The 27,504-nt window shown below is 40.5% G+C and overlaps 1 protein-coding gene across 4 annotated transcripts in view; it reads left to right on the top strand.

The window, feature by feature from the left end:
- Positions 1-9,828: 9,828 nt before the first annotated feature.
- atp8a2 (ATPase phospholipid transporting 8A2) overlaps positions 9,829-27,504 on the top strand; it is a 461,717-nt gene continuing 444,041 nt past the window's right edge. The window contains exons 1-3 of one of the 4 annotated variants that reach the window (XM_073043757.1): positions 9,829-9,888; positions 15,660-15,707; positions 27,191-27,250. In XM_073043757.1, coding sequence (XP_072899858.1) covers positions 15,668-15,707; positions 27,191-27,250 — 100 coding nt within the window. In that variant the 5' untranslated portion in view covers positions 9,829-9,888; positions 15,660-15,667. Of the gene's footprint in view, positions 9,889-15,125; positions 15,360-15,659; positions 15,708-23,192; positions 23,212-27,190; positions 27,251-27,504 lie in introns of those variants that run through there. The other 3 variants (XM_073043755.1, XM_073043759.1, XM_073043763.1) reach the window with 3 other exon arrangements.

The raw sequence follows: 27,504 nt of genomic DNA, 5'->3' as shown, positions 1-27,504 counted from the left end.
GAAGCTTGTCAAAAGTTTTAGATGTAATGGAGAAACTCTGCAGATTCCGAAGGAAGTAGAGGCATTGCCATGTTTTCTTTGCAATTGCTGAGTCCAGGACAGATCCTCTGAAATAGTAACATTGAGGAATTTAAAGTTACTAACTCTCTCCACCTCTGATTCTCCAATGAAGACTGACTCATGGACCTCTGGTTTCCCTCTCCTGATGTCTACAAACAGTTCCATGGTCTTGCTGACATTGAGTGAGATGTTGTTGTTCTGACACATTCAGCCAAATTTTCCATCTCCCTCTGGTATGCTGATTCATCACCAGCTTTGATTTGGTCCCCAACAGTAGTATCATCAGCAAACTTGGTTATGGCATTGGAGCTGTGCTTAGCCACACAATCATAGAAGTAAAGCAAATAGAGCAAGGGCTAAGCGCACAGCTCTGTGATGCACCTGTGTTGATGAAGATTGTGTAGAAGATGTTATTGCCAATGTGAACTGACGGGTTTGCAAGTGAGGAAATGGAGTGAAGAAACAATTAGACCTTTGTTTGGACTCACTGGGGCCTCTGCAACCTAACACACTCCCATGATGAGAACCTGCTGCACCATCAATCTACAGGCCATGACGTTTGGTCTTGGGGTATATATTTTTTTGTGTGATTGCATATTTTACTGCTGTCATAACTATACGATATGCACTATATGTGCAGTGTGTGACTGTTGGTACTGTGTTTTGCCGCTTGGCCCCAGACAATTATACTCGTATGAGGAGTTTAACTTGAGCAATTTGTGCATTGAGAGGTTTTGAGCTACTAATGAATAGTCATAGACTGTGTTGAACTGTTCTATGTTCATTGTGGAACTTTGTTCTCATCCACAGAGCCTCCTGCCTGTTCCCCTAACCAATGAATCCCTTATCACTACTGTCCACCTCTTCTGCCCCCTTCCCTTTTGAGTAACAAAACCAGACTCATTGTCAGGGACCTGACTGCCATAGCTCTCCTCTGCTGGGTTGTCTCTCCCCTCCTTCCCCCTCCTCCCCCCCCCCCCCATCATTTCCAATACTTGTTATTGAGGGGAATGGCCACAAGGGTACCCTGCACTGGCTGCCTGTCCCCTTTCCTCCTGACAGTCTCCAAGTTACCAGTGTCCTGTAGCTTAGGTGCAACTTCTTACCCGTATGTCCTGTGAGTCAGTCCCTCAGCCTTCTGTGTGATCCAGAGTTTATTCACCTCCAGTTCCCCAACACAGTCTGTAAGAAGCTGCAGCTGGTTGCACTTCTTGCAGGTGTAGTCATCAGGGATATTGTAGGTCTCCTCGTCTTCCCACATCCCGCAAGAGGAGAACGCCACTGTCCTGGCAGTAATTCCAATTGCTCTAACTGTGCAATAAAAAAGAAAGAAATTTACCAGAAGCTTACTTAGCCTCATCGGAAGCATCTTGAGCCAAAGCCTCAGCTCCCCACACTGAACACTGGATCACTCACAGAATGGTCTCACTACTTAAATTGAACTTCTTTTAAATGGCCCTTGCCAAGTGTCCAATAACTCAAATGGTCTTCAGCTCTGTTGGAAGTCCTGATAGGTCCCACCCGCCATGCTTACTCACCAGAAGCAACAGCTTGTGCAATCTCAACCTCTGACGAAGGCCCTACAATGTAATGTAATCTTGCATTCATTTGTTGAAGTCGACTTTAATTTGATGAAGCCAAACAGGCAACTCACATGAATGAAGCAGTAGCTTTGTGAAATTACAGGGAGTATCATATTGATTTGTTGTTTCAGTCCTAGTTGTGTATTTGTTTCAGTAATATTTGAATAATATTGTAAATATATTGTTTGATCAAGCATTATTTGTTTATATAATTCATTATGGATTATATGTAAGAAGTACATGAATGGCATAAGTCATTACACCAATACATCATAAGTGGGCACCTCATTGAAGTAAAAACTAAACGAACACAAGTTATCTTCGAGCTCCTATATATTTTTCAATTCATTTCTGGAGTTGGAAAACATAACAGTGGCAACAGGTAAGTTTTAAAATGAACCTGAGGTGACTTCCACCTGTTGAAGCGCAGTGAGACATTTGAGTTTTTGTTTAAAAAGTGCAGCACGTTCTTTTCTTTTGGAAGGGGAGAAACAGTAACTATCAGGTGACAATAACAATTAAAAATTAAAAAAAAACAAACATAGCTGGCTACTTCTGAAATATAGATGTTTTGTCTGCACAACAGATAACTGGATTATGTATACTGAATGAATTAAGCAGTATTTTGAAGCAAATAAAATAAGCAATGAAAAGTTAGAGCCATGTTACTGAGTGTAATAGGTGGAAAAGCATTCAGTTTGCCTCGAAGCTTCACTGCTCCAACCAAACCAGGTGAAATGAACTTTACTGATATTATGAAGGTAATGCAGGCACATTTAGAACTGAAATCATGGCTTCTTAAGCAGAATTAAAAAGAAGGGGAGTTCATTTCAGCTTATGTGGCTGAACTTAATTGTCTAAGCATTGTTGGCTCAATGATGTATTGAGTCATGAGACCAGAAGACATAGGAGCAGAATTAGTCCATTTAGCCCATTGAGTCTGCTCCGCCATTCCATCATGGCTCCCCACTCAACCCCATACACCTGATTTCTTGCCATTTCCTTTGATACCTGACCGGTCAGGAAACAATCAACTTCCACCTTAAATATATGCACAGACTTGGCCTCCACCACAGTCTGGTCAACCATTCCACAGATTTAATACCCTCTAGCTAAAAAAAATTCCTCCTTACCTCTGTTCTAAAGGGTTGCCCCTCAATTTTGAGGCTGTACCCTCTGGTTCTGGATATCCCCGCCATAGGAAACGTCCTCCCCACATCCACCATATCTAATCCTTTCAACATTCAGTAGGTTTCAGTGAGATCCTCATGCATTCTTCTAAATTCCAATGAGTACAGGCCCAATGCTCTTCATATGTTAACCCCTTCATTCCTGGAATCATCCTTGTGAACCTCCTCTGGACTCTCTCCACTGACAACACATTCTTTCTGAAACATGGAGCCCAAAGCTGTTGACAATGCTTCAAGTAGACTTCATTTAGTTTGTGGAACCTTACAAGAAAGCATTCAAAAATAGCTCTGAACTGAAGCAGAGGCCATACTTAAAAGAGCAGTTGAAATCCCTGTCTCAGTGGAAACAGCAGCCAGAGACGCAAGTGAGTTGAAGTCAGGAATGAAATTGAGCGTGAACAAAATTGCAGTGTCTACACAGAGATCTGCCTGTCTGAACAAATTATGTTATCATTGTGGCAGGAGCTCACATACACCAGACCAATGCAGGTTTGAAGGTGAAACTTGCAGAAAATGCAACCAAGTAGGACACATACAAAGAGCATGTCAGACAGACAGTAATGAGTGGACTGCATCAGGGAAGAGAAAAAGGTAAAAAGTCAAATTACAGTCCCAGGAAGAGAACCAATCTGCATGTTATTGATGAAAAATCTGATAATGATGAACGTGACACAGGACTGAGTAGCCTTGACATTTACAGTGTGAAAACTAACAGTAGAAAAGCAATATGGCTTACACCAGAGCTGAATGGAAAATTTATTAAATGGAATTGGACATTTATTTATTTATCTATCTACCTATCTATCTATCTATTTATTTATTACTTATTTAGCTATTGCAGCTATTCCACAAAATGTGTTTGAACTGCATTTCAAAGGTGCTAAACTGAAGCCTGCAGATATCCAACAAAGAACTTATACTGGAGTGAAGGTAACTCCTGTGGGAATGACATTTGTAACATTGAAATACGACCAACAAGCCACATTGGGCTTATATGTGGTTTAAAAAAAACCCAGTAGGGTCAGAATTATGGAGCCGTAATTGGCTGAGACAAATTCAACTTGATTGGAGATCCATCCACCATGTGCATGCCACATCCTCTACTATAGAGTCAACTGCAATCAAATTAAGGAAGGTCCTGGAAGATGCCACAGCAGTGTTCAGGGATGTAGTTGGAAAACTCAAACATATCTCCCTAATGCAAATCTAAAGTCACCCAATTACGGTAGAGATGATCTAAAGGGAAACCAGAAAAGACTCCATACTGTTTTGGGTCTACATGCCAACCCAAATTGGCTAGAATGTGCAGCAGAAATCCCAGTTTCCACATTTTCACCAATGCTGGGGTGAATTTGACCTTGATGAGGGGATTCAGAGTTGTTGTACCATTCAAGCTGAGTGCTAAGGTGTTGGAGAAACTGCATGCTGGTCATTTAGGCGTGGTTTAAATGAAAGCATTGACTTAAAGCTTTGTCTGGTGGCCTGGGATAGATCAGCAGATCGAGCAGATCTAAGAGGCTCTTCAAAGACCCTATTGTATCTGCCTCCACCACCGCTGCTGGCAGTGCATTCCATGCGCCCGCCACTCTCTGTGTGAAAAACTTACCCCTGACATCCCCTTGGTACCTATTTCCAAGCACCTTAAAACTATGCCTCCTCGTGTTAGCCATTTCAGCCCTGGATAAAAAGCCTCTGGCGATCCACATGATCAATGCCCCTCATCATCTTGTACACCTCTATCAGGTCACCTCTCATCCTCCGTTGCTCCAAGGAGAAAAGGCCAAGTTCACTCAACCTATTCTCATAATGAACACCCTCCAAACCAGGCAACATCCTTGTAAATCTCCTCTGCATTTTTCTTTTGATTAATTTGTGGAGTTACAAAACACTAGTCATAAAATTATACATGACAGAAATAGACCATTTGGCCTGCTGGGTTCATGCCAACCACCTATTTACACCGATCCTACACTATTCCTATTTTATGATTCCTATTTTACAGCAGAAAGCCATTGATTAGACAATCAAGATTTGAATAGCTCAGACTCAGCAGAAAGCAGCTGATTGGGCAATCGAGGTCAGGTGACCAAGCAGTTTGAAAAGCTCAAACAAATAAATACAGGGTTACCTCAAGCGGAGCGGCCTGTGGAAAATGGCCAGTGAAGGAGTGGAGATGTGAGGCTTTGACGAGAAGAGGCTGAGGACGAGCTTCACTCCAAGTGAGGTAAGGCCGGGTAAGTTCCTTTCAAAGGAGAAAGTTTCAAAAGTTGAGGCAAGTATTGGGTAGGTCATGGCAGCTGAGATCGGCCCTGTGGTTTGTTCATCCTGCAGCCTGTGGGAAATCAGGGATACTTCCAGTGTCCCTGACGACTATGTGTGCAGGAAGTGTGTCCAACTGCAGCTTCTGGCAGACTGCATTGAGCATCTGGAGCTGCGATTGGATTCATACTGGAGCATCCGCGTTGCTGAAAATGTCGTGAATAGCACGTTCAGTGAGTTGGCCACACCGCAGGTAAAGGCTACACAGGCAGAAAGGGAAGGGGTGGCCACTAGACAGCGTAGCGGTAGGCAGGTAGTGCAGGAGTCCCCTGAGGTCATCTCCCTCCTAAACAGATATACTGTTTTGGATACTGTTGGGGGAGATGTCTCATCAGGGGAAGGCAGCAGCAGCCGAGTTCATTGCACCATGGGTGGCTCTGTGGCACAGGAGGGAAGGAAAAGGAGTGAGAGAGCTATAGTGATAGGGGATTCGATTGTACGGGGAATAGATAGGCATTTCTGCAGCCGCAAACGAGACTTCAGGATGGTATGTTGCCTCCCTGGTGCAAGGGTCAAGGATGTCTCTGAGCGGCTGCAGGACATTCTGGAATGGGAGGGTGAACAGCCAGTGGTCGTGGTGCACATAGGTACCAATGATATAGGTAAAAAACGGGATGAGGTCCTACAAGGTGAATTTAGGGAGTTAGGAGATAAACTAAAAAGTAGGACCACAAAGGTAATAATCTCTGGATTACTACCAGTGCCACATACTAGTCAGAGTAGAAATAGGAGGATATTTCAGATGAATACGTAGCTTGAAAAATGGTGCAAGGGGGAGGGATTCAAATTTCTGGGGCATTGGAACCAGTTCTGGGGGAGGTGGGACTGGTATAAACAGGACGGTCTGCACCTGGGCTGGACTGGAACCAATGTCCTAGGGGGAGCGTTTGCTACTGCTCTTCAGGAGGCTTTAAACTAATGTGACAGGGGGATGGGAACAAGTGCAGAGAGACAGAGGGGTGTAAAATGAGGGTCAAAGCAAAAAGTAGTAAGGTGAAAAGTAAAAGTGGCAGGCAGGCAAATCCAGGGCAAAAAGCAAAAAGAGCCACTTTTCAACGTAATTGTATAAGGGCTAAGAGTATTGTAAAAACAAGCCTGAAGGCTTTGTGTGTCAATGTGAGGAGCATTCGTAACAAGGTGGATGAATTGAATGTGCAGATAGTTATTAATGAATATCATATAGTTGGGATCACAGAGACATGGCTCCAGGGTGACCAAGGATGGGAGCTCAACATCCAGGGATATTCAATATTCAGGAGGGATAGACAGGAAAGAAAAGGAGGTGGGGTAGCATTGCTGGTTAGAGAGGAGATTAATGCAATAGAAAGGAAGGACATTAGCCTGGAGGATGTGGAATCGATATGGGTAGAGCTGCATAACACTAAGGGGCAGAAAATGCTGGTGGGAGTTGTGTACAGGCCACCTAACAGTAGTAGTGAGGTTGAGGATGGCATTAAACAGGAAATTAGAAATGCGTGCAATAAAGGAACAGCAGTTATAATGGGTGACTTCAATCTCCATATAGATTGGGTGAACCAAATTGGTAAGGGTGCTGAGGAATAGGATTTCTTGGAATGTATGCAGGATGGTTTTCTGAACCAACATGTCGAGGAACCAACTAGAGAGCAGGCCATTCAAGATTGGGTATTGAGCAATGAGGAAGGGTTAGTTAGCAATCTTGTCGTGCGAGGTCCCTTGGGTAAGAGTGACCATAATATGGTGGAATTCTTCATTAAGATGGAGAGTGACATAGTTAATTCAGAAACAAAGGTTCTGAACTTAAAGAAGGGTAACTTTGAAGGTATGAGATGTGAATTAGCTAAGATAGACTGGCAAATGATACTTAAAGGGTTGACGGTGGATATGCAATGGCAAGCATTTAAAGATCGCACGGATGAACTACAATTGTTCATCCCAGTTTGGCAAAAGAATAAACCAGGGAAGGTAGTGCACCCATGGCTGACAAGGGAAATTAGGGACAGTATCAAGTCCAAAGAAGAAACATATAAATTAGCAAAAAAAAGCAGCACACCTGAGGACTGGGAGAAATTCAGAGTCCAGCAGAGGAGGACAAAGGGCTTAATTAGGAAAGAGAAAAAAGATTATGAGAGAAAGCTGGCAGGGAACATAAAAACTGACTGTAAAAGCTTTTATAGATACATGAAAAGAAAAAGATTGGTCAAGACAAATGTAGGTCCTTTACAGTCAGAAACAGGTGAATTGATCATAGGGAACAAAGACATGGCAGACCAATTGAATAACTACTTTGGTTCTGTCTTCACTAAGGAGGACATAAATAATCTTCCGGAGATAGTAAGGGACTGAGGGTGTAGTGAGATGTAGGGAAGTGGTGTTAGGTAAATTGAAGGGATTAAAGGAAGGTAAATCCCCAGGACCAGATGGTCTGCATTCCAGAGTGCTTAATGAAGTAGCCCAAGAAATAGTGGGTGCATTAGTGATAATTTTTCAAAACTCCTTAGATTCTGGATTAGTTCCTGAGGATTGGAGGGTGGCTAATGTAACCCCACTTTTTAAAAACGGAGGGAGAGAGAAACCGGGGAATTATAGACCGGTTAGTCTGGCATCAGTGGTGGGGAAAATGCTAGAGTCGGTTATCAAAGATGTGATAACAGCACATTTGGAAAGAGGTGAAATCATCGGACAGTGTCAGCATGGATTTGTGAAAGGAAAATCATGTCTGATGAATCTTATTGAATTTTTTGAAGATGTAACTAGTAGAGTAGATAGGGGAGAGCCAGTGGATGTGGTATATTTAGATTTTCAAAAGGCTTTTGACAAGGTCCCACACAGGAGGTTAGTGTGCAAATTTAAAGAACACGGTATTGGGGGTATGGTATTGATGTGGATAGAGAATTGGTTGGCAGACAGGAAGCAAAGAGTGGGAGTAAATGGGACCTTTTCAGAATGGCAGGCAGTGACTAGTGGGGTACCGCAAGGCTCAGTGCTGGGACCCCAGTTGTTTACAATATATATTAATGATTTAGACGAGGGAATTAAATGCAGCATCTCTAAGTTTGCAGATGATATGAAGCTGGGTGGCGGTGTTAGCTGTGAGGAGGATGCTAAGAGAATGCAGGGTGACGTGGATAGGTTAGGTGAGTGGGCAAATTCATGGCAGATGCAATTTAATGTGGATAAATGTGAGGTTATCCACTTTGGTTGCAAGAATAGGAAAACAGATTATTATCTGAACGGTAGCCGATTAGGAAAACGGGAGATGCAACGAGACCTGGGTGTCGTTGTACACCAGTCATTGAAGGTGGGCATGCAGTGAAAAAGGCAAATGGTATGTTGGCATTCATAGCAAAAGGATTTGAGTACAGGAGCAGGGAGGTTCTACTGCAGTTGTACAAGGCCTTGGTGAGACCGCACCTAGAATATTGTGTGCAGTTTTGGTCCCCTAATCTGAGGAAAGACATTCTTGCCATAGAGGGAGTACAGAGAAGGTTCACCAGATTGATTCCTGGGATGGCAGGACTTTCATATGAAGAAAGGCTGGATCGACTAGGCTTATACCCACTGGAATTTAGAAGATTGAGGGGGGATCTTATTGAAACGTATAAAATTCTAAAGGGATTGGACAGGCTAGATGCAGGAGGATTGTTTCCGATGTTGGGGAAGTCCAGAATGAGGGGTCACAGTTTAAGGATAAAGGGGAAGCCTTTTAGGACCGAGATGAGGAAAAACTTCTTCACACAGAGAGTGGTGAATCAGTGGAATTCTCTGCCACAGGAAACAGTTGAGGCCGGTTCATTGGCTATATTTAAGAGAAAGTTAGATATGGCCCTTGTGCCTAAAGGGATCAGGGGGTATGGAGAGAAAGCAAGTACAGGATTCTGAGTTGGATGATTAGCCATGATCATACTGAATGGTGGTGCAGGCTCGAAGAGCTAAAGGGCCTACTCCTGCACCTATTTTCTATGTTTCTCTATGATGTAATGCCCAATTGTCCAGGCACATTTGGTGCAATAAGTTGTAGAAGGAAACATGATAATCATATTCTAACTTTTGGTGGTAGAATAACTAATAAATTAGGAGATGAGTCACTTGCTTAAAAAGATATTTGATCTACTCTTGTAGTCACCTTATTTCATTAACTGTTCTACTTAAGTTTCCGGTCAACATTGATATCCAAGGCAAGGATTCAGCAATGCATTGGCAAGGAGGTAGTTAAGTTTTCTGTCAGTGATGATTATCATCATGTTGTATGCTTTCCCGTTATCGATTGGATGTCATTTCTGTCCTGCTGCACACGGAAGTGAACCTCTTTTATATTTTAAAGATTTGAAATGTATCCGGATTCTGTCCAATCATCGGCAAATATCGTAATCCATATTGTATTATGGATGTAAGGTCATTGTTAGACATTTCCCTGAGGAATTCCTACCACGTCCGAGACCAAATATGTTCAGTTCTTATCCCAAACTTGAGGAAATCAATCTCGCACTGTGGTCGATGCATCTGTCCAGGATATCATTAATCGTATTGTGTAGTTGTAATTTCATGGTCATTTTTGCTAATAAAGGGTTTTAATTTAATTGTTCCTCTTTGAATTTGAATTGAATTTTAAAAAATCATGATCTGCGTTGGTAGCGATATGTAACCATACTCAGGGACAGACGCAGCAGACCGAATTGATCCCCCGTCCGCCCACCAGGTGGCGCAGTGCCGGCGTTCATCTGCTGTGATCTCCGGCCAAGGAGACGAGCTCCTCGGTAAATATCAGGTCTTAGGGTCGGGCCGGTGTTTCCTGTTGTGAGTTTCCTTTTGTTGAATTGACGTTGTGCTGTCACCACATTTCATTAGATAGTTATCTTAATAACGCATTAATAGAACATTTACCCCTTTGATGTAAAGTGGATTGTGAGGTGATGCTGAGGTGGGTAGGAGCGAGGCCGAGCATCAAACACTGGTACCAGTACCGCCAGATAGGTTTGTTAACTAGGAGGTTCGTGATTTGACCTCATTGCTTCTGAAACAGGTTCTGTTGTACTTTATGAGCTGAATTGGATCTGAATCTTGCAATTATTTGGATTAGCAACATGAGCACCATCGTCACACATGTAAAATTTAAAGGAACTTAGAAGTATTTTTTTACCGAAAATGCCTTCAAATGATTTTAAAATGTACTGTATACGTAAATGGCAGGTTTCGTTTGTTCCCCTGTTTAGAACAAATACGTATTGGAGAAGTATTTGTGATTCATTCCTTAAATTTGGATTAAAGTGGAAAGATAATAATTGATCACATGACTCATTTGGCAAACAACACCATTTCTTCTTAGCAATTGCTTCACTTATATAATGCCTTTAAAATACTAAAAACTTTGCCAATTGCTTTTCTCCCAGAAACAAAATCTTTTCTGAAAATTGTTGCCAGATGTAATTGTTCACAACAAAAAAAATTTAGGCCCAAGCATTTTATTCTTTTATTTATTTGTTTAGAGATACTGCACAGATGCCAATAAAAGCTTAAAAATTAAGTGTTATATTTTTCCAAGGGGGTGTATTTGTAAACATTAAAGGTTGATGGCTGAATTTGTGGTAGTTTCTTCTCGCTATAATCATTAACAAGATTTAACAGAGAAACAAATGGAAGAAAATAAATCTGCCATCCATGGGGAGATAAAACATGACTACTCTTGATATAGCATGTTCATTTGGAACAAGTTTGAGGGTTTTCAAAGCAAACACTAAAAGAGAATTCCACACTTTTTTTTGAGTAGTTGACTACTTTCAGGATTTGAGAAATGGTGAGATGAAAATGTTTGCTTGCTAGCAGACTGGTAATAAATGTAAATGATTGTCAATGCATTCTAAGAATCAATAGAGTTATAGAACATTATGCGACACAGGCCCTTTGACCCAACTTGTCCATGTTATCAAGTTGTCTAGCTGCGTTAGTTCTGTTTGTTTGCTTTTGGTCCATATCCCTCCAAACATTTCCTATGCTTGTACCTACCGAATTGTCTTTTAAATGTCAAATTGTACTTGTCTCTAGCATCTCCTTCCATATATGCACCAGTCTCTGTGTGGAAAAAGTTGTCTCTCAAGTCACTTTTAAATCTTGCCCCTCTCACTTTAGAAGTATGCCCTCTAGTTTTTGACTCTTCTGCCCTAGAGAAAAGGTTGCAACCGTTCACTTTACCTGTGCCCCTCATGATTTTATAAGCCTCTAAAGGTCACCCTTCCGCCTCCTGTACTCCAGGCAAAACAGTCATAGCCTCTCCTTACAGCCCATACCGACCAACCACCCTTCCCCCTTGAAACTAATTTTGAAGCATCATTTATCATAAGTGAATCCTCAATAATTTTATATTAATGACATGAAAAATCTCACTTTTCTTTGCTGGCACTCAGGTAATAGAATTTACTTGAAACATCCTTTAGTATTTTTAGAGGGGACGAGTGAATGGAATTGAAGGGCAAAAGGAAAGCCTGAACCAATCTCAAAATAAGGTGTTTCAGGATAGCTGTAAGAATACATTTCTTCACCCTGAGGGTACTGACTCTTTGGTATTCCCTTCCCAAGTGTGCTTATGGTGGCTCAGTTGCTAAGTTGTCCAAGTTAAAAATTGATAGAGTTTTGGGTGAGAAAATCCAGAGATGAAGGTTAGTGCTAGAAAACTGAATGGATTGCCTGGTTTGCTGAGTCCTTCTTGAAGGGGGCTGTTTTGCCAGAGGCAATGTCTTTCATCGAACATGTTGAACTGAAGGTCTATATACTTAGTGTGCACTATTTGGTATCTCCAGTGTCCGTACAATTATGTATGGCATTAGAGTCAAAGACCCTTCAGCTCAGAAACAGGTCCTTTGGTGTCTAGTCTGTGCCGAACTGTTATTCTATTTAGTCATATTGACCCATACCTGGACTATAATCCTCCCATCCATGTACTTAAACTTAAATGTTGTTATCAAACCTGATTCCACCACTTCTGCTGGAAGCTCATTCCACACTCTGAATGAAGAAGATCCTCCCCCTTCCCCCTCCCCCAAGGTTCTCCTTAAATATTTCACCCTTCACCCTTAACCTATGACCTCTAGTCTCACACAACCTCACTGGAAAAAGTCTTGTTGCACTTATCCTATTCATACCCTCATAATTTTGTATACCTCTTTCAAATCTCCTCTCATTCTCATACATTCCAGGAAACAAAGTCCTAACCAATTCAATCCTCCTCTATAACTCAGTTCTTCAAGTCTTGGCAGTGTCCTTGTAAATTTTCTCTGCACTCTTTCAATTTGATTGATTTCTTTCCTGTAGTTAGGTAACCGGAACTGCACACATTCCTCCAAACCTGGCACCTTATACAACTTCAGTATAACATTTCATCTCCTGTCCCTCGGCTGCTGCGATGAGGCCATGATCAGGTTGGAGGAGCAAGACCTTGTATTCTGTTTGGGTAGCCTCCAACCTGATGGCATGAACATTGATTGCTCAAACTTATGGTAATTGCCCCCCCACCTTCACCATTGCCTCAGTTCTATAGACCTGGTGTCCTCCCTGTTCTCTCTGTGTGGACCATTCGCTGTAATCTGGACTTGGAGAGAGAGGAGGTGGTGGAAAGCCGAACGGTGATAGAGGTGGTCACAACACTCTCAATGATGGCGGAGTAAAAAGTCATCAGGATACATGCTGAGATGTTAAGTTTCCTAAGCTGGCGTAGGAAGAACAATGTCCTCTGGGATTTCCTAGTGATGAGTGTCATGTGCTGGTCCCACTTCAATGTATTGGTAGTAGTAGTCCACAGGAATTTGAATGACTCACCACAGATGCAGACTGACCATTAATTTCCAAGGGGGGGTGGGCAGTAGGGGATTGTCGGCAGAAGTCAATCTTAACTTCCATTCTCTTATATGAAGTGAGAACAGGAGGGGTGAAAGAACACGCCCCTGGGCAGAGCCTCTGCTTATCGACATTGGATTGGACAAGTAGGAGCCCAGCCTTACATACTGATTCCTTCCTGTCAGGAAGTTCATAATCCATTGACAGACACTGTAGGGTATATTTTATTTATTGTACTTCTATTTGTATTACTAGATACTGTATTATTATTTATAATTTATATTATTTTATACTAATATATTTCTTGTACTCCTCAAGCACCATATTTGTTCCTTGCAGCTTGTGACTTCTATACACCTCCTTCTTCTTAATCAGGGCCTCAATATCCCTTGAAAACCATGGTTCTCTAAACCTGTTGGCCTTGCCTTTTATTCTAATGGGAAAATACAGGAACATTTATCCTTCAAGACGTGAAAACAGATTATCTGGTCATTATAGCATTGCTATTTATAGGCTCTTGCAATGAGCAAGTTAGATTTTTTATATAATGTGCTGGAAAATCCAACCCGCATAAGCCAGCTTTTTACCTTGTATCCCCGGCCACAGTACGCACTGTTCTGCAAACCCTTGCTGATCATACTGACTACCAGTGGAGTTTGGCTATCCCTTCAACCATGGGATAGCCATATTTGCATGGGTGTATGGAAGGTCATGTGGCCAGTCTTTACACATTACAATTTTTATTGTATAAAATCATGAAATTGTCCCATGTATTGGCTATACATAAGATGAGATTGAGCAAACTGGATTATCTGTCAACCATGAAACAAAGCATAATAGTCTTATTACTGTATTGATTCAATAGTATATTTTAATTTATCACAATTAGACAACAAAAATATAATCTTAGAGGGTTGCAGAATATTTTACAATCCATGCAAATATTTTCATGAACGCAACATGGTTGATTGCAAAAATTTTCCAAAATGATTTGTGTGTGCCATTTTTCATATGTTTTCTTTTTTCCCAGCCAGAAACTTGAGGAAAAATTGTTGTATATTAAAAAGTTTTGATGATTTTGTTTTATTGATCTAATATTATGCTTTTGCTCACCTGTGAGCTATTGGATATTAAAGTAAAACCTTTAAGTCTTCAGGTGGTCTTTGTTTTGGTTAAATCTTACTGCTCCTTGGCAACTGAAAACTAGTGGTTAATAAATTGTTAGTTGTATACATATACAAATGGTGTGGAAACACCAGTGCCCATGAATGGAAAAGTCTACAGAAAGTGGTCAGCCCAGTCCATCACAGGCAAAACCTTCCCATCAACAAGCACATTTACAATGAGCGTTGTCACAAGATGGTAGCATCCATCATTAAGGACCGCCATTGTCCAGGCCATGCTTTCTTCTCTCTACTACCATCGGGCAGGAAGTATAGGAGCCTTGGGTCCAACACCACCAGGTTCAGTAACAGCTATTACACTTCAGCCATCAGGCTCCTGAACTAGCATGGATAACTTCAATGCTGAACTGACCTCATTACCTCACTTTTAATTACTCTATAACTCTTATTTATTTACTTTTTTATTATTTGCATGGTTTATCTTCTTTTGCACACAGGCTGTTTGTTATCAGCTCGATCAATGAATTGGTAGAGAGATCTGTGTCATTCCTTGGCAGATGACACTTCTTTGACTCGAGTGCAGATAACTGGCAGCGGGTGTTCCTAGTGGAGCTTTGGAGTGACAGCAATTCCAAAGTACTTTATCAGCTCTAAAATACTCTGAGAGACTCTTTGAAAGGTGCAACATAAATAGAAGACATCTTGTATTCAAGTTCTATGTCAATGTTCATAATAAAGCCTAATAATAAAGACCAACCCATTTTCAATTGGATGTTATCCAATTGCCTTATAGCTGGGAAATTTATTTCCTCATTAAAATTGTGTGAAAATAAGGGAGGAAGAACTTAATTTTTTTCTTGCTAATTGGGAGTGGTTCTTTTGTTAAGAGATGTTGTAAGACCTGTTCTTCTTCTCACAGATTACCATTACAGATTTCAGGGATCTGTTTAAGTGTTTTAAATTCATTGTTGGTGCGATTCAGACATCTTTCCTAAGATTGTGATGCGTGGTGGCAGGGAAAGAAGGTGCTGAAGACTACTCGAGGAATAAGTTTGGCTGGAAAGCATTGGCCATATTGAAGTGCAATGGAATGAGTTAATGACCATCAGAAATACAGGAAAGGGATTGTTGACTAGACTTCCATTTAATCATGGAAAAATTATGCAAAATGAAGCCATGTGAGAAATAAAATAGACACATCCGCCATATCAAGATAATTTCCTGGGGACAATAGATTCCAGAAAGAGGTTCATTTTGAGATACTGCAATCGTTGAAGGTATATTATCAATTTTAATTTTGCAGGTCTTATTTCTCTGCAGACTTTAAATTTACCCTGTAATCTGAACACTTCCAGCAGGTGCTTCAGCTGAATAAATTGTATTGTATGCTATATCTGAATTTACATTTTGTTTAAATATTGCATGTATAGAATCCTAATCCTAGGAGCAGAACACCACAAATGTACTGTACATTTCAGATGATGAATACTGTATCATTCAACACGTCAAAAATGGAGTAAAATTTGTTCAGTTTGTAAATAGAATTGCCACTGACAACTTGGTGTTTATCTCTTCAGTTGCATAAATGGAAGAACTGTCAGAAGATTATGAAGAGGAGGAGAATGGTGAGTGTGTCCGAGTCCCTGCGTAATTTTAATTGTCATTCTTTCTGAGGGGAAAACAGCAGTAAAACAGAAGTTATCATGCAGTACTGTATGATCATGTGCTAATGTGGCCAATGCAATGCTAGTACTTAACAATAGATTTAGCCATATTATCTGATGTCAACCTATGCTCCATTAATCTATTATAGAGAAGCTCTCACAATCTTGTGGTAGGCTGAAACTTTTGTGGTGTAGGTGCTAATTGTACTTATTTAATAATAGTATTGAGTGAAGTACTGTCGCCTGTATCAGATGGGAACAGTAATGAAACTTATCATTGAGAGGTTCCTATTAGGTGATCTTACATTTTTTGTTAAGATGAATGCCGATATTTAAGTTTATCTGTATTCATTTAGTAACCATTATTATGATGCTGCAGGTTGAGGTTTTAAACGTCAAAAGAAAATTTACAGAAATTAGAAACAGTAAATCAGATTATGAACAGGTTCATAATTGAGAGAAAAAACATGGTCAAGATTTTTTTATTGGAAAAGGTTAGGAAAAGAATTACACAAATTATGGCAGAAGGAAAAGGCTTTAAAAGGTAAAATGAAAAGTAAAATGTTCATGTGTGAGATACTAAAAGGAAAAATTTTCAAGAGCCAGCATTGGCACATTAAGGTCAATTCTTGAACTGAATCATCAAACATTACAGCACCTTTAATGTTTTTCAAGGTTAATTTCACAAACTTTTATCTGAGACTTCATATTAGAGTTGAGCCATAGTGGACGAGATTAACAATCAATAGAATTGCCTTGGTAACTGTATTTTTGAGGCTCATTATGCTCTATTTGCCTATTTCATTTACGTAGTATGTGATCTTCAGTTTTTTCACAGTTTCTCATGTTTATATGTGTTAAAACAATTACTGCCTTCCTTTGACAGGCATCCTGTAAAGCTTACTTAATCTAGCTCTTTAATTCTCTTCCTGGGGTAAGGGTGATCGAAGAGAATATTTTTAAGCTTGTTTAAAATTTCTCTTCAACGTTTATAAAACTAACCGTCTTGTTTGTGTGCGGTATAGCCATCAGGAAGGATGAGAGCATAAGAGGAGTGGCACCTTTGGGTAGTGGAGGAATCCAAGTAAAAACCTCCTTGTACATAGACAACATCTCCATCTTCTACTCAATTTCAAAGTCAGTGTGCAGGTTGATCAGCATCTGTGACCAGTTTGAGTTGGCTTCAGGGCCAACTCATTCGCAGAGAATGGGCCAAGGTGTTGGGCATCTGGTTCGGAGGGGCTGAGGCAGCAAGCATTGACCAGAGCGGTAAAATGGAAATTGGGACTGTGGGGAGGGTGCTCCCTATCGATAACTGAGAGGAACCTGGTCATAAGGTGTGAGGTGCTCTCAGGGTTGCTGTACTTGGTGCAGGGATGGCCCGTCCCCCACTCTTCCAGCTTGGGGATCTCCGGAGCTGTCTTCGGGTTTCATCTGGCGATCCAAGATGGAGTGGGTCAGACAGGTCAAATGCACGCCCCTGGCCAACAGGCAAAAGCAAACCCAATGTTGCCCTCACCTTGATAACTATCTTCATGAACTCAGCAGGTCGGGCAGCTTCCGTTGAAAGAAGTCTGACGAAAGGTCTCGACCCGAAAAGTTGACTGCTTCTTTCAACGGATGCTGCCCGACCTGCTGAGTTCATCCAGCTTTTTTGTACGTCTTGATTTGACCACAGCATCTGCAGTGTATTTTGTGTTAACTATCTTCATGTGTGGCTGCATCACGCTGTGTGTGGAACCACCAAGTACTACTATGTGCCAAGGTCCTATCTTTTTCCGGTATTGTGAAGGATAGTTCTAGCTCCATTGCTGTGCAACGTCCCAGTCAGCTGGATGTTGCCACGCTACCCGCACTTCATGAAAAATTCTGCTGGATCAACACCTTTGACCATGTCCATCATACAGTGGTCAGCTTGGAGACACTACAGGAAAAAGACTCATGGATATAGTGGGGTGGTTGCCTGAGCAGACCATCCAGACCTTCTGGCAGGATGTCTCAATGCCAGACCTCACCAACAGGCAACAAGATCTTGCCTGGCTGGCAATGGGAGGAGTCCACCCAGTTGGATCTTCCTTGCATACCTGGAACATTACTTTGCCACAGCGAGCTGCCTGTGGGATGACTTTAGTGGGGGAGAGATGGTAACACACCTCTTTGCTGACTGTGGGTTGATGAAGAGCGTGTGGAGAAAGATGAAAGGTTCTGTGTCACGCTTCATTCTGAGCAGTTGCGTGACTCAGGACTCTCTGATCTACAGGCTGTTCCCAGGGACACTCACGGAGACAAACATCAAGTTCTGCTGGCTGATCATCAACTCGGCGAAAGATGCCCTTTGGTCTGCCCAGAGATTGTTGGCCTGCTGTCACATCAAAACGTCCGTGGAGGAATGCTGCCGACCGGCACAGTCCAGGCTTCAGGAGTACGTGCTGAGGGATGCACTGAAGTTTGGTGCAGCCACTGGCAGGGCTCGCTGGGGAAGGACCACAGTGTCAAGTTGGGGAGGAAGCATTAAGAAGAGGGACGCCTCACGTCTTAATAAGCTGGTAAGGAAGGCGGGCTCTGTCGTGGGCAAAGTACTGGAGAGTTTAACATCGGTAGCTGAGCGAAGGGCGCTGAGTAGGCTACGGTCAATTATGGAAAACCCTGAACATCCTCTACATAGCACCATCCAGAGACAGAGAAGCAGTTTCAGCGACAGGTTACTATCGATGCAATGCTCCTCAGACAGGATGAAGAGGTCAATACTCCCCAATGCCATTAGGCTTTACAATTCAACCGCCAGGACTTAAGAACTTTTTAAAAGCTATTATTAATGCTTTTTGAGATAGTGATTTAGATGCATATCATATTTTTTACTGAGTTAAGTATTGTATGTAATTAGTTTTGCTACAACAAGTGTATGGGACATTGGAAAAAAAGTTGAATTTCCCCATGGGGATGAATAAAGTATCTATCTATCTATCTAAGTTCATTTGCTATAGGAGATGATGGGTCTCTCAATTGTAGGAGTAGTATACCTCGCCTGAGGGCCACACCAGTGACAGCAGTGCTGTTGATGTGTATGAATGCAATGAAACAGTACAGAAAGCAATGACTATCAATATAAAGAATGAAAATTGAATTTAGGAGCCGAGAGGTAATGCTGCAGCTATATAGGACCCCGGTCAGACCCCACTTGGGAGTACTGTGCTCAGTTCTAGTTGCCTCTCTACAGGAAGGATGTGGTGGAAACTATAGAAAGGGTGCAGAGGAGATTTACAAGGATGTTGCCTGGATTGGGAGCATGCCTTATGAGAATAGGTTGAATGAACTCGGCCTTTTCTCCTTGGAGCAATGGAGGGTGAGAGGTGATCTGATAGAAGTGTATAGGATGATGAGAGGCATTGATCGTGTGGATAGTCAGAAGCTTTTTCCCAGGGCTGAAATGGTTGCCACAAGAGGACACTGTTTAAGGTGCTGGGGAGTAGGTACTGTCAGGGGTAAGTTTTTTACTCAGAGAGTGGTGAGTGCATGGAATGGGCTGCTGGCAATGGTGGTGGAGGCGGATACGATAGGGCCTTTTAAGAGACTTTTGGATAGGTACATGGAGCTTAGAAAAATAGAGGGCTATAGGGAAGCCTAGTAATTTCTAAGATAAGGACATGTTCGGCACAACTTTGTGGGCCGAAGCGCCTGTATTGTGCTGTAGGTTTTCTGTGTTTCTATGAAAAGACATTGAACAGTTTTTCTTCTAAATAATTTTATGAATAAAATTCATTTAAAAAATGTATTGTGACAAATCATACCTAAGAAATATTAACTGAACATTACCATGATTTGATCTCAGATGATGTCATAATATTAATTGCTTCTGCTGGAGTTAATCAGATTTAACCAGCATAAGCTCATTTCTGGATATATAGCAGATAAAAATAAAGTATCAGAAATTCAGTTGCATACATTTTCCTTTCAGCAATATATGATTAAAAATTTGGAATGAAATGTGATAATGATCATTTCTATATTGATATAGGATCAGGCTATTTCCCAACAAAGTCTACACTGACCATTCATTTACATTACTCTTACATTAATCACCTTCTTTAACTATTCTCCCCACGTTCTCCTCAACTCCCTCCTGATTCCACCCTTCACTTACCACTGAGGGAAAATGACAGTGGCTATGTCAGAAATCAGCCTGCTCTTCCTCAGGATGTGGGAGGAAAGCAGAGCACCTGGGGGGTGGGGGGGGGAACTGATGTGGTCCCAGGAAGAATAGGCAAACTCCAAACAGATGACAGTCGAGGTCAGGAACAAACATGGGTCCCTGGTACTTTGAGGCAAGCCACTGTGTTGTCCTATAAAACACTGGGTTATTTAGCATCGTTTGGGAAATCTAGCCAATATTTCTGGGTATCAGTCACCCTGGTATATCTGCTGCAATCTCACAAGTTCAAAGGACATTCAATATTAATGCATGTATACTACATACAACCTTGAAATTTGTATACTTTACAGGTAGCCACAAGAACAAAGAAACCCAATAGAACCCCTTGAAAAAGACCATTCAACACCCAATGTGCAAAAAAAGGGAACAAATCATGCAAACAATAAAATAAACAAATAAGACTCAGAACAAAAGTTCACAAAAGTGAGTCCACAGCTACAAAGCCGGTTCAGGAGCCGTTAGTTGCAGGCCACAGCCTCAATTCAGTGCAGAGATGAGTAAACCTCGCAAAGCAGTGATCCGAACACTGGTCTGTCCCTTGCCTCCGGCCCGACACCTCAACCTTTTCAGTCTGGCTTGGCATTTAAATCAGCCAAACATCAGCTCCTTCCTCACTCTCGGACCCAGGTCCTGCCATGTCAATTCAGCTGATACCCAACCTTTTCGATCTAGCCCGGCACTTAAATTGGTCAAAAGCTGGCCTGCTCCTTGCTCTTGGGCTTGGGCCCTGCTGCCTCAATTTGGCCCATGCCCGCAGCACCACTGCAACTGTACCGCTTCTTCGAGACTCCGGTTCACTGAATCCTTCCAGAACACCACAAAATGCCAGATTTTACAGGTGGTTCCAAAGAACAACTCTGAAAGGGAAGTTATAGGCTATTGATTGGAATGATCATTGTCCAGAAAAAGTGTGACTAATAGAGTAGATTTGTTTGCTGCCATTAATGCGTCACCATGTCTCAGCACCACCTTAAACTCCACTGCTGAAGCTCAAGGAATATTATTTATGGAACCTTCTAGGGAACCTGGACCACACCTTCCTGGGAGTAAACGTCATTGGGCTATGCTGGCCTTCCTTACCCAATATTGGATGGTGCCTACCACTCTATGCTACCCTCATCTATTTTTTCCCTGAGGCCCGGGTGCTAAATTCCTATTTATTTCACTGTCTGCTTCCCAGCTTCCTCCTACTGTCTTGTTTCTGGTCATTCCTGAATATTCTTTTGGATATTCAGGAAAGTTTGTTTAAAAGTTTGTTAAAAGTTTCGCCAAGTTTATTTACAATATTAACAGCAAACTCCACTGCAAGTATATATACTAGTCCTGTTGAGCTGTAATCTGTCTAATTTTTACATATCCCTTCTGTCCAGATATCTAAACACCATCTCTCCCGTCATATATCCATTTGATCTCTGCTCTTGCTCTGTTTGTTGCCACGTGGCACAAGGATTAGTCTGGAGATTAGTACATTTGAAGTTCTGCTTTTTAATCTCTTTCCTACTGCCTGAAAGCCCACTTGCCAGATCTTCCTCCTTTTTTATTATCTTTTCTTTTCAAATCTTTTTATTATTATTAAGTACATTGAAGTAACAACACTTACAATGCCTCAAAAAAGAAGAAATTATCTTAAGGATTGAAAATTTTTGTGAATAAAAAAAAAACCCTACTAAGCAAGAAAAGTGAGAAAAAAAAAGAAACCCACTGGGGGTACAACCCCAGAGCCATGCATCATACAAAAAGCTTCTAAAAATAAACATCAAACCGCCAACAAGAAAGAAAGATATATCAAGAAAAATTTACATTTAGATCGTGGAGGAAACCTATCAATTAACTGAAATGATAATAACGTGCAAATGAGCCCCATCTCTTCTCAAAATCAAATAAAGGTTCAAAGGTTCGACTTCTAATTTTCTCCAAACTGAGACACAGCATCACTTGAGAGAACCATTGTGACAAAGTAGGAGCTGATATATCCTTTTTTATTATCCTAGATTGTCGGGATCAATGAAGTTCACAACTTCTGACTCTTCACCCTCTACTTTAAAGATGCTCTGCAGCCATGCAGTGATATACTATATTCTTAAAATCATACATCATATAGATTTCTATAGATTGAATAACTCTTTCCTCTTATTTTTATATGATGTTGCTACATTTGGTGGTGTTCCCTCAGCAAAAGACCAGAGGAGCTAAATAAAGGTTTTGCTTGAAATCGGAACTCCTGGTTTAAGTTCTTTTTCTGTTTAAGCTTGGCTTCAGGTTCAAAGCATCTGGTGGCTGAGATGACGATTAATAGACAATTATGTCAATTTCATCATGAGTGTGATATTAATATCTCAGGCTAACACTCATTGATGTTAGTAATTCTTCCAGATAAGCTTTTTCTTCGGTGCTAATCTTAATGGCACAGTCAAGATGACAACCATATATGGCAGTGCTCAACTAAACTCTCTAAAGTGTTTTGCTGTACTTTTTCTAACACTAATTTAGTTTATAGAGCTAAAGTGAATTGGCAATAAGGTTAAAGGACCAGTTAATTAAGGAATAGTAGTTTTAAAGGGATTACTCAGACTCATAGAATGGATTCTTTACAGCAAAAAAAAAGCTTAGGGAGAGAACTTACCATCTGTGGTTAAGTTAAAACTGTTAAAGCTAGCGGAAAACTCTGTTAAAGGAAACTGCTTATTGTGTAAAAGTGGATGTCAGGTCTGAATATTAGACAAATTATTTTGCAATGAATGATTGAAAGATTAAGAAAAAAGAAACAGTATGAAAAATAACTAACTAGAAATATGTATAAAATACATGTAAAATAAGCAAAATGAAAAAACAAAGTTAATAATGGGTCTATTGAACATGAGTCTGAGGAATTAATAAAGGGGAAAACCAGTTTGCAAATAAACACTCATTGTGTATTCCAGAAAGGGCTATAAATAGGACGGGGGGGAAGGAACTTCAAAACTAGAGCCATCTTAGTCGTGCTGCTGAGTCAAATGTTATTTTGTGGATTGAAGCCTCTGGCTCCAGATGGATTTCATCCTGGTGTTTTAAAAGGAGTGGCTAGTAGATTGCAATCCCCTAGATTCTTGGAAAGTGCCATGAAATTGCAAAATAGTATATGTCCTTCCTTTTTATTAATAAGGGGAGGAGATAGAAAGCAGGAAATTTCAGACCATATAGCTTAATATCTGTCATTGGGAAATGTAAGAAGCTATTAATAAAGAGATGGCGGCAAAGCAATTGGAAAAGTTCAAGGTAATTGAGCAAAGTTAATGTGGTTTTACAAAAGGGAGATTCAGTTTGACGAAATTAGTTGAGTTGTCTGAAGAAGAAACTTATGTGGTGGACAAAGAGGAAACTGGTGGATTCCTTGTATTTGATTTCCAGAAGACATTTGATGAGGCGGTGTATCAAAGCTTATTGTGGAAAATAAAACTCATGATTCAGGTAATCAAGTAGGCATAAATATATCATTTTCTAGTTGGAGGGATTTAATGAACAGTGTGTCACATGGATTGGTAGATTTCCTACAGTTTGTGTAAAGCACAATACATAAGGAGGTGAAATGGTAGGTGGTAGTGTGGAGTTAAAGATTGTAACATTGTGTTCATTTATGCCTTGGTTCCCCTTAATATGGAATTTACATAAGCATTTTGGAAAGACAGGATGATTGGACAGTTTGGCATTGTGTGGAGGAAATACTGCCTCACTAATTTGATTCAGTATTTTGTGGCAACAGATGAAAAGATTAAAGGCAGAGGATATATATCATCTAAGTGGACTTTATTAAGGCATTTGACAAGTTTGTACATGGTAGACAAATCCAGATTGTTGAGACACACAAGCTTGCTAATTGAATCCAAAACTGGCAGTGTGATAGGAAGTAGAGGGTAGTAGCAGAAAATCAGAAAGACAACAGATTGTGCAGATGCTGAAAATTGGATTTCTACACTGCGAAGTCTCTTCCAGGGATGCCTACACTGAAGAAGTTTAAATCTTCCCTTCCAGAGTTCTGTGAAACCCTCTCTCACTGCTCCCCCTCTGTGATCCCTGCTGCTCTCTGACTGGAAGGACTTTGACCCGAAACTTTGACTGTACTCTTTTCCATAGATGCTGCCTGACTTGCTGAGTTCCTCCAGCATTTTTGCGTGTGTTGCTCAGATTTCCAGCAACTGCATATTTTCTCTTAAAAGTGATAGGTGAAGCCAAGTGGCTGTGAAGGAAGTAAAAAGCAGGGAAATAATTGGTGGAAAAGCTAAAGGGCTGGAGAGGAAGGAGAGGAGAAAAGACCATGGGTGAAAGGAAAGGAGGAGGGGCAGCAGGGGGAGGTGATAGGGCAGGTGAGGGGAAGAAGAGAGGTGAGTGCGAAGCTAGAGTGGGGAATGGAAGGAGAGGAAAGGGTGAGGGGGAAAATTACTGGAAATGTGGGAAATTGATGTTCATACCGTCTGGTTGGAGGCTACCCAGACAGAATATGAGATGTTGCTTCTCCAACCTGAGGGTAGTGAAAGGATGCTTTTCTAGTTGAAAGTCTGTAAATTGTGGTGTACCGCAGAGATTAGTCCTGGGACCCTTATAGCTTGTGTAAATGACTTTGCATATGGATGTAGGAATGTATGATTAGTATATTTGCAGTTGTAGCAAAAGTTGTTGGCGTTGTGAATAGCAAAGAAGGTTGGTTAAGGCTATAATAGGATATGAGTCAGATAGAAAATCGGGTGGAGCATAGGCAGATGGAATTTAATCAAATTGAAGTTTATTGTCATAAGCACAGGTGCAATGAAAAACAGTTACAATAACATTATCGACACAGAGCATCATAGAAACAGCATTCTCATAAAAACATAAATTATAAACAATTTTTAAAAGAACAAGCACAATTAGATCAAAAAGGTTTATTTTATTTTAAAATGGTCATAGTCTTGCTAAACTGTAGTGATCAAGGTTTTGATGATAGGTTTAAGAACTATCTGGTTGAGGGGAATTAGCTGTTCTTGAGCCTGTGGTGTGGGCCTTCAGACTTCTGTACCTCCTGCCTCGTAGGAGATAAGAATGGGCCATTTCTTTTTATGAAACAGTTTCCACTGATATAATTTTGGGTTACTGCTCCTAATATCGTTTATTGATTTGAGACCGAGTAAACAAAATTACTACACAAGACTTTTTTCAATATTTATATTTTCTAATTTCACTTTATAATTAGTCTAATTTGATTTGTCTGTACCATTTTGGTTAAATGGGGTTATACTATTTACAAGGATGTTTCAAGATAACACATTAATATTATTAGCCTTACATCACATTTTATTGACTAATTCTTAAATGATATACTTCATTTCCAATTTATGCCTGTGAGGTGTCTTTAAAATGTAAAATAGCTTCTTGGAAGTGATGTGGCTGTTCATGATTAGAAAGTTTCTTTTCATTAGGTAAAGAGCAACAAATATTGTGGGTCTGTATTAACTGTGAGTGAATGATTTTCTAAATGAGCTTCTGGTAAAGTTCCCCTTTGATTGAACTACTAAATTTCAATTTCCCTCCGATGCAACCATTTCTACCAATATTTTGTCTAGCCTCCTTCATGAAGAATGGTCATTGGTTTGAAATGTTACAGGTCATCCTGACACACACATAGTACTGCATTTTGCAGGGAATTATGTAGTAGAGTGCTGCCAAGTGACTTTAAAATATCACAGCTAAGTTTTCAAAAGTGATTTGTGCAAGGCTGTGTGGATTTCCAGCATCTATAGACTTTCTTTTGTTTATGTAAGTCAGCTGTTGGTCATGATGGTAGAAGATTCTAGGGTACACTTTTTGTAGAACTTGATCTTTCTTGGACAGAGAGGAGTGAAGGTGTTAGGTTTTCAGAAGCAGAGAATGAGATGGCATGTTTTATTGGTCAGGATTTTGAACCAGTCATTATTCTGACATAAACTTTACAATTTCCACACAAGTATGGTTAAAACTGGAAGGGCCAAGCTGGTTGACAGTAATGCCAAGTGTACCTTCACAAATGGTGCTCCTGTGGTAAACTATGTATACCTGTCTGGACACGCCCCTCTGCTGCCTGCTGCTGTGGCTCCTCCCACAGACCCCTGTATAAAGGCAGTTGGGGCACTGCTCCTCCCTCAGTCTTCGAGATGTCGTGGTCCCTTTTGCTGTTAATAAAAGCCTATCGTTCACTTCCAGTCTCCGAGGGTTATTGATGGTGCATCAGCTCCACACAGTCATTCTGAAATCAATGAACTTATTTGAACTTAAGCTTTTTGCAAACCAATCACATTTAACATGCTTTTGTTGTGTATGTGGCCTGGTTACACAACAATGCTATTAATAAAAACGCTGGAGATGGGAGCCAAGGTTCATGGTTCTTTACTGGCAGAATCTGAACTTGACACACACGTACAGATCAATACGTGCCTAATAGCACATGCTCAATATGTGCCTAATAACGCATTCAACGACGTGTTACTAAAACATAAAGTAGTCCCTACTTTACTGTAGGCTATATGGTACAGCTTTAAAATTATTTTGTTCATAAGTTTAAATTTAGGTTTTGAATGGCTTATCAAGGTATAATTGCAAACTATCTTTTTCTTAAACTATCAGGCTTTGAATTTGTGTAAATTCCCCAAACTTTTATATTTTTAAATTTCAGCTTCCACTTGAATTCTATATAGTTTAAAAAAGTTAATTAAAATGTCTCCTGGGGGTTTTCAGTCTGTGAGAATTGGTTGTTCAGCTTGAAGGTGCACACAAGGTATCCTTTTCAACAGAAACTTGACAGCGGTAAGTATTAAGAAAGATATATTACCTATACTCAGTACAGAGACTGTTAAATCATTGTTGAGAGTATTTTAAAATCATGTCAGCAAGAAGCATTGTCAGTGTTACTTTTGATGGTGGCTTGGAATGAACAATGAAGTTTGGTATAATGAGAGTGCATAAGAAGGGTATGGTCTTTTTACTCAGAGTAACACACACAAAATGCTGGAGGAACTCAGCAGGTCAGGCAGTGTCTATAGAAAGGAATAATATATGCTGCCCAATCACCAGAGCTCCTCCAGAATTTTTTATGTGTTGCTCTGAATTTCCAGCATCTGCAGAATTTCTTGTGTTTATGTTCTTTCTACAATAGTTTATATGTGGCTACAAATACTATTTAAAATTTTGAAGTATAAACATATTGATTGATAGCCTCAACATTTCCTCTAACGTTGATTTTTTTTCATAGAGTCGAATGGTTACATAGATAAATGGAGAAGATGTTGGAAGAATTGTACTAATCATCTTGGTAAGTTCTGAGCTGTGATTGATCGGCACATTAGTCTTCTGCCTTTCCACCTCTGGCTTTAGTCAATTGATAAATTGTTAATTTTCTGTAACTGTGGTGTACTTTTTTTGAGGAGCATTTGACATTTTTGGTTCAACATTGCTTCAATAATTAGGCCAAGTGAAATATCAGGAAGTCATAACATTTAAAACAAGTTACAAGTCATTAAGTATTAATGATAGCACATATATCTAAATGCACATGGTTAGACATCA

This window comes from Hemitrygon akajei, chromosome 4 (assembly GCF_048418815.1).
Source record: "Hemitrygon akajei chromosome 4, sHemAka1.3, whole genome shotgun sequence".
NCBI lineage: Eukaryota > Metazoa > Chordata > Chondrichthyes > Myliobatiformes > Dasyatidae > Hemitrygon > Hemitrygon akajei.
This window is presented reverse-complemented; position numbering and strand designations above follow the sequence as displayed.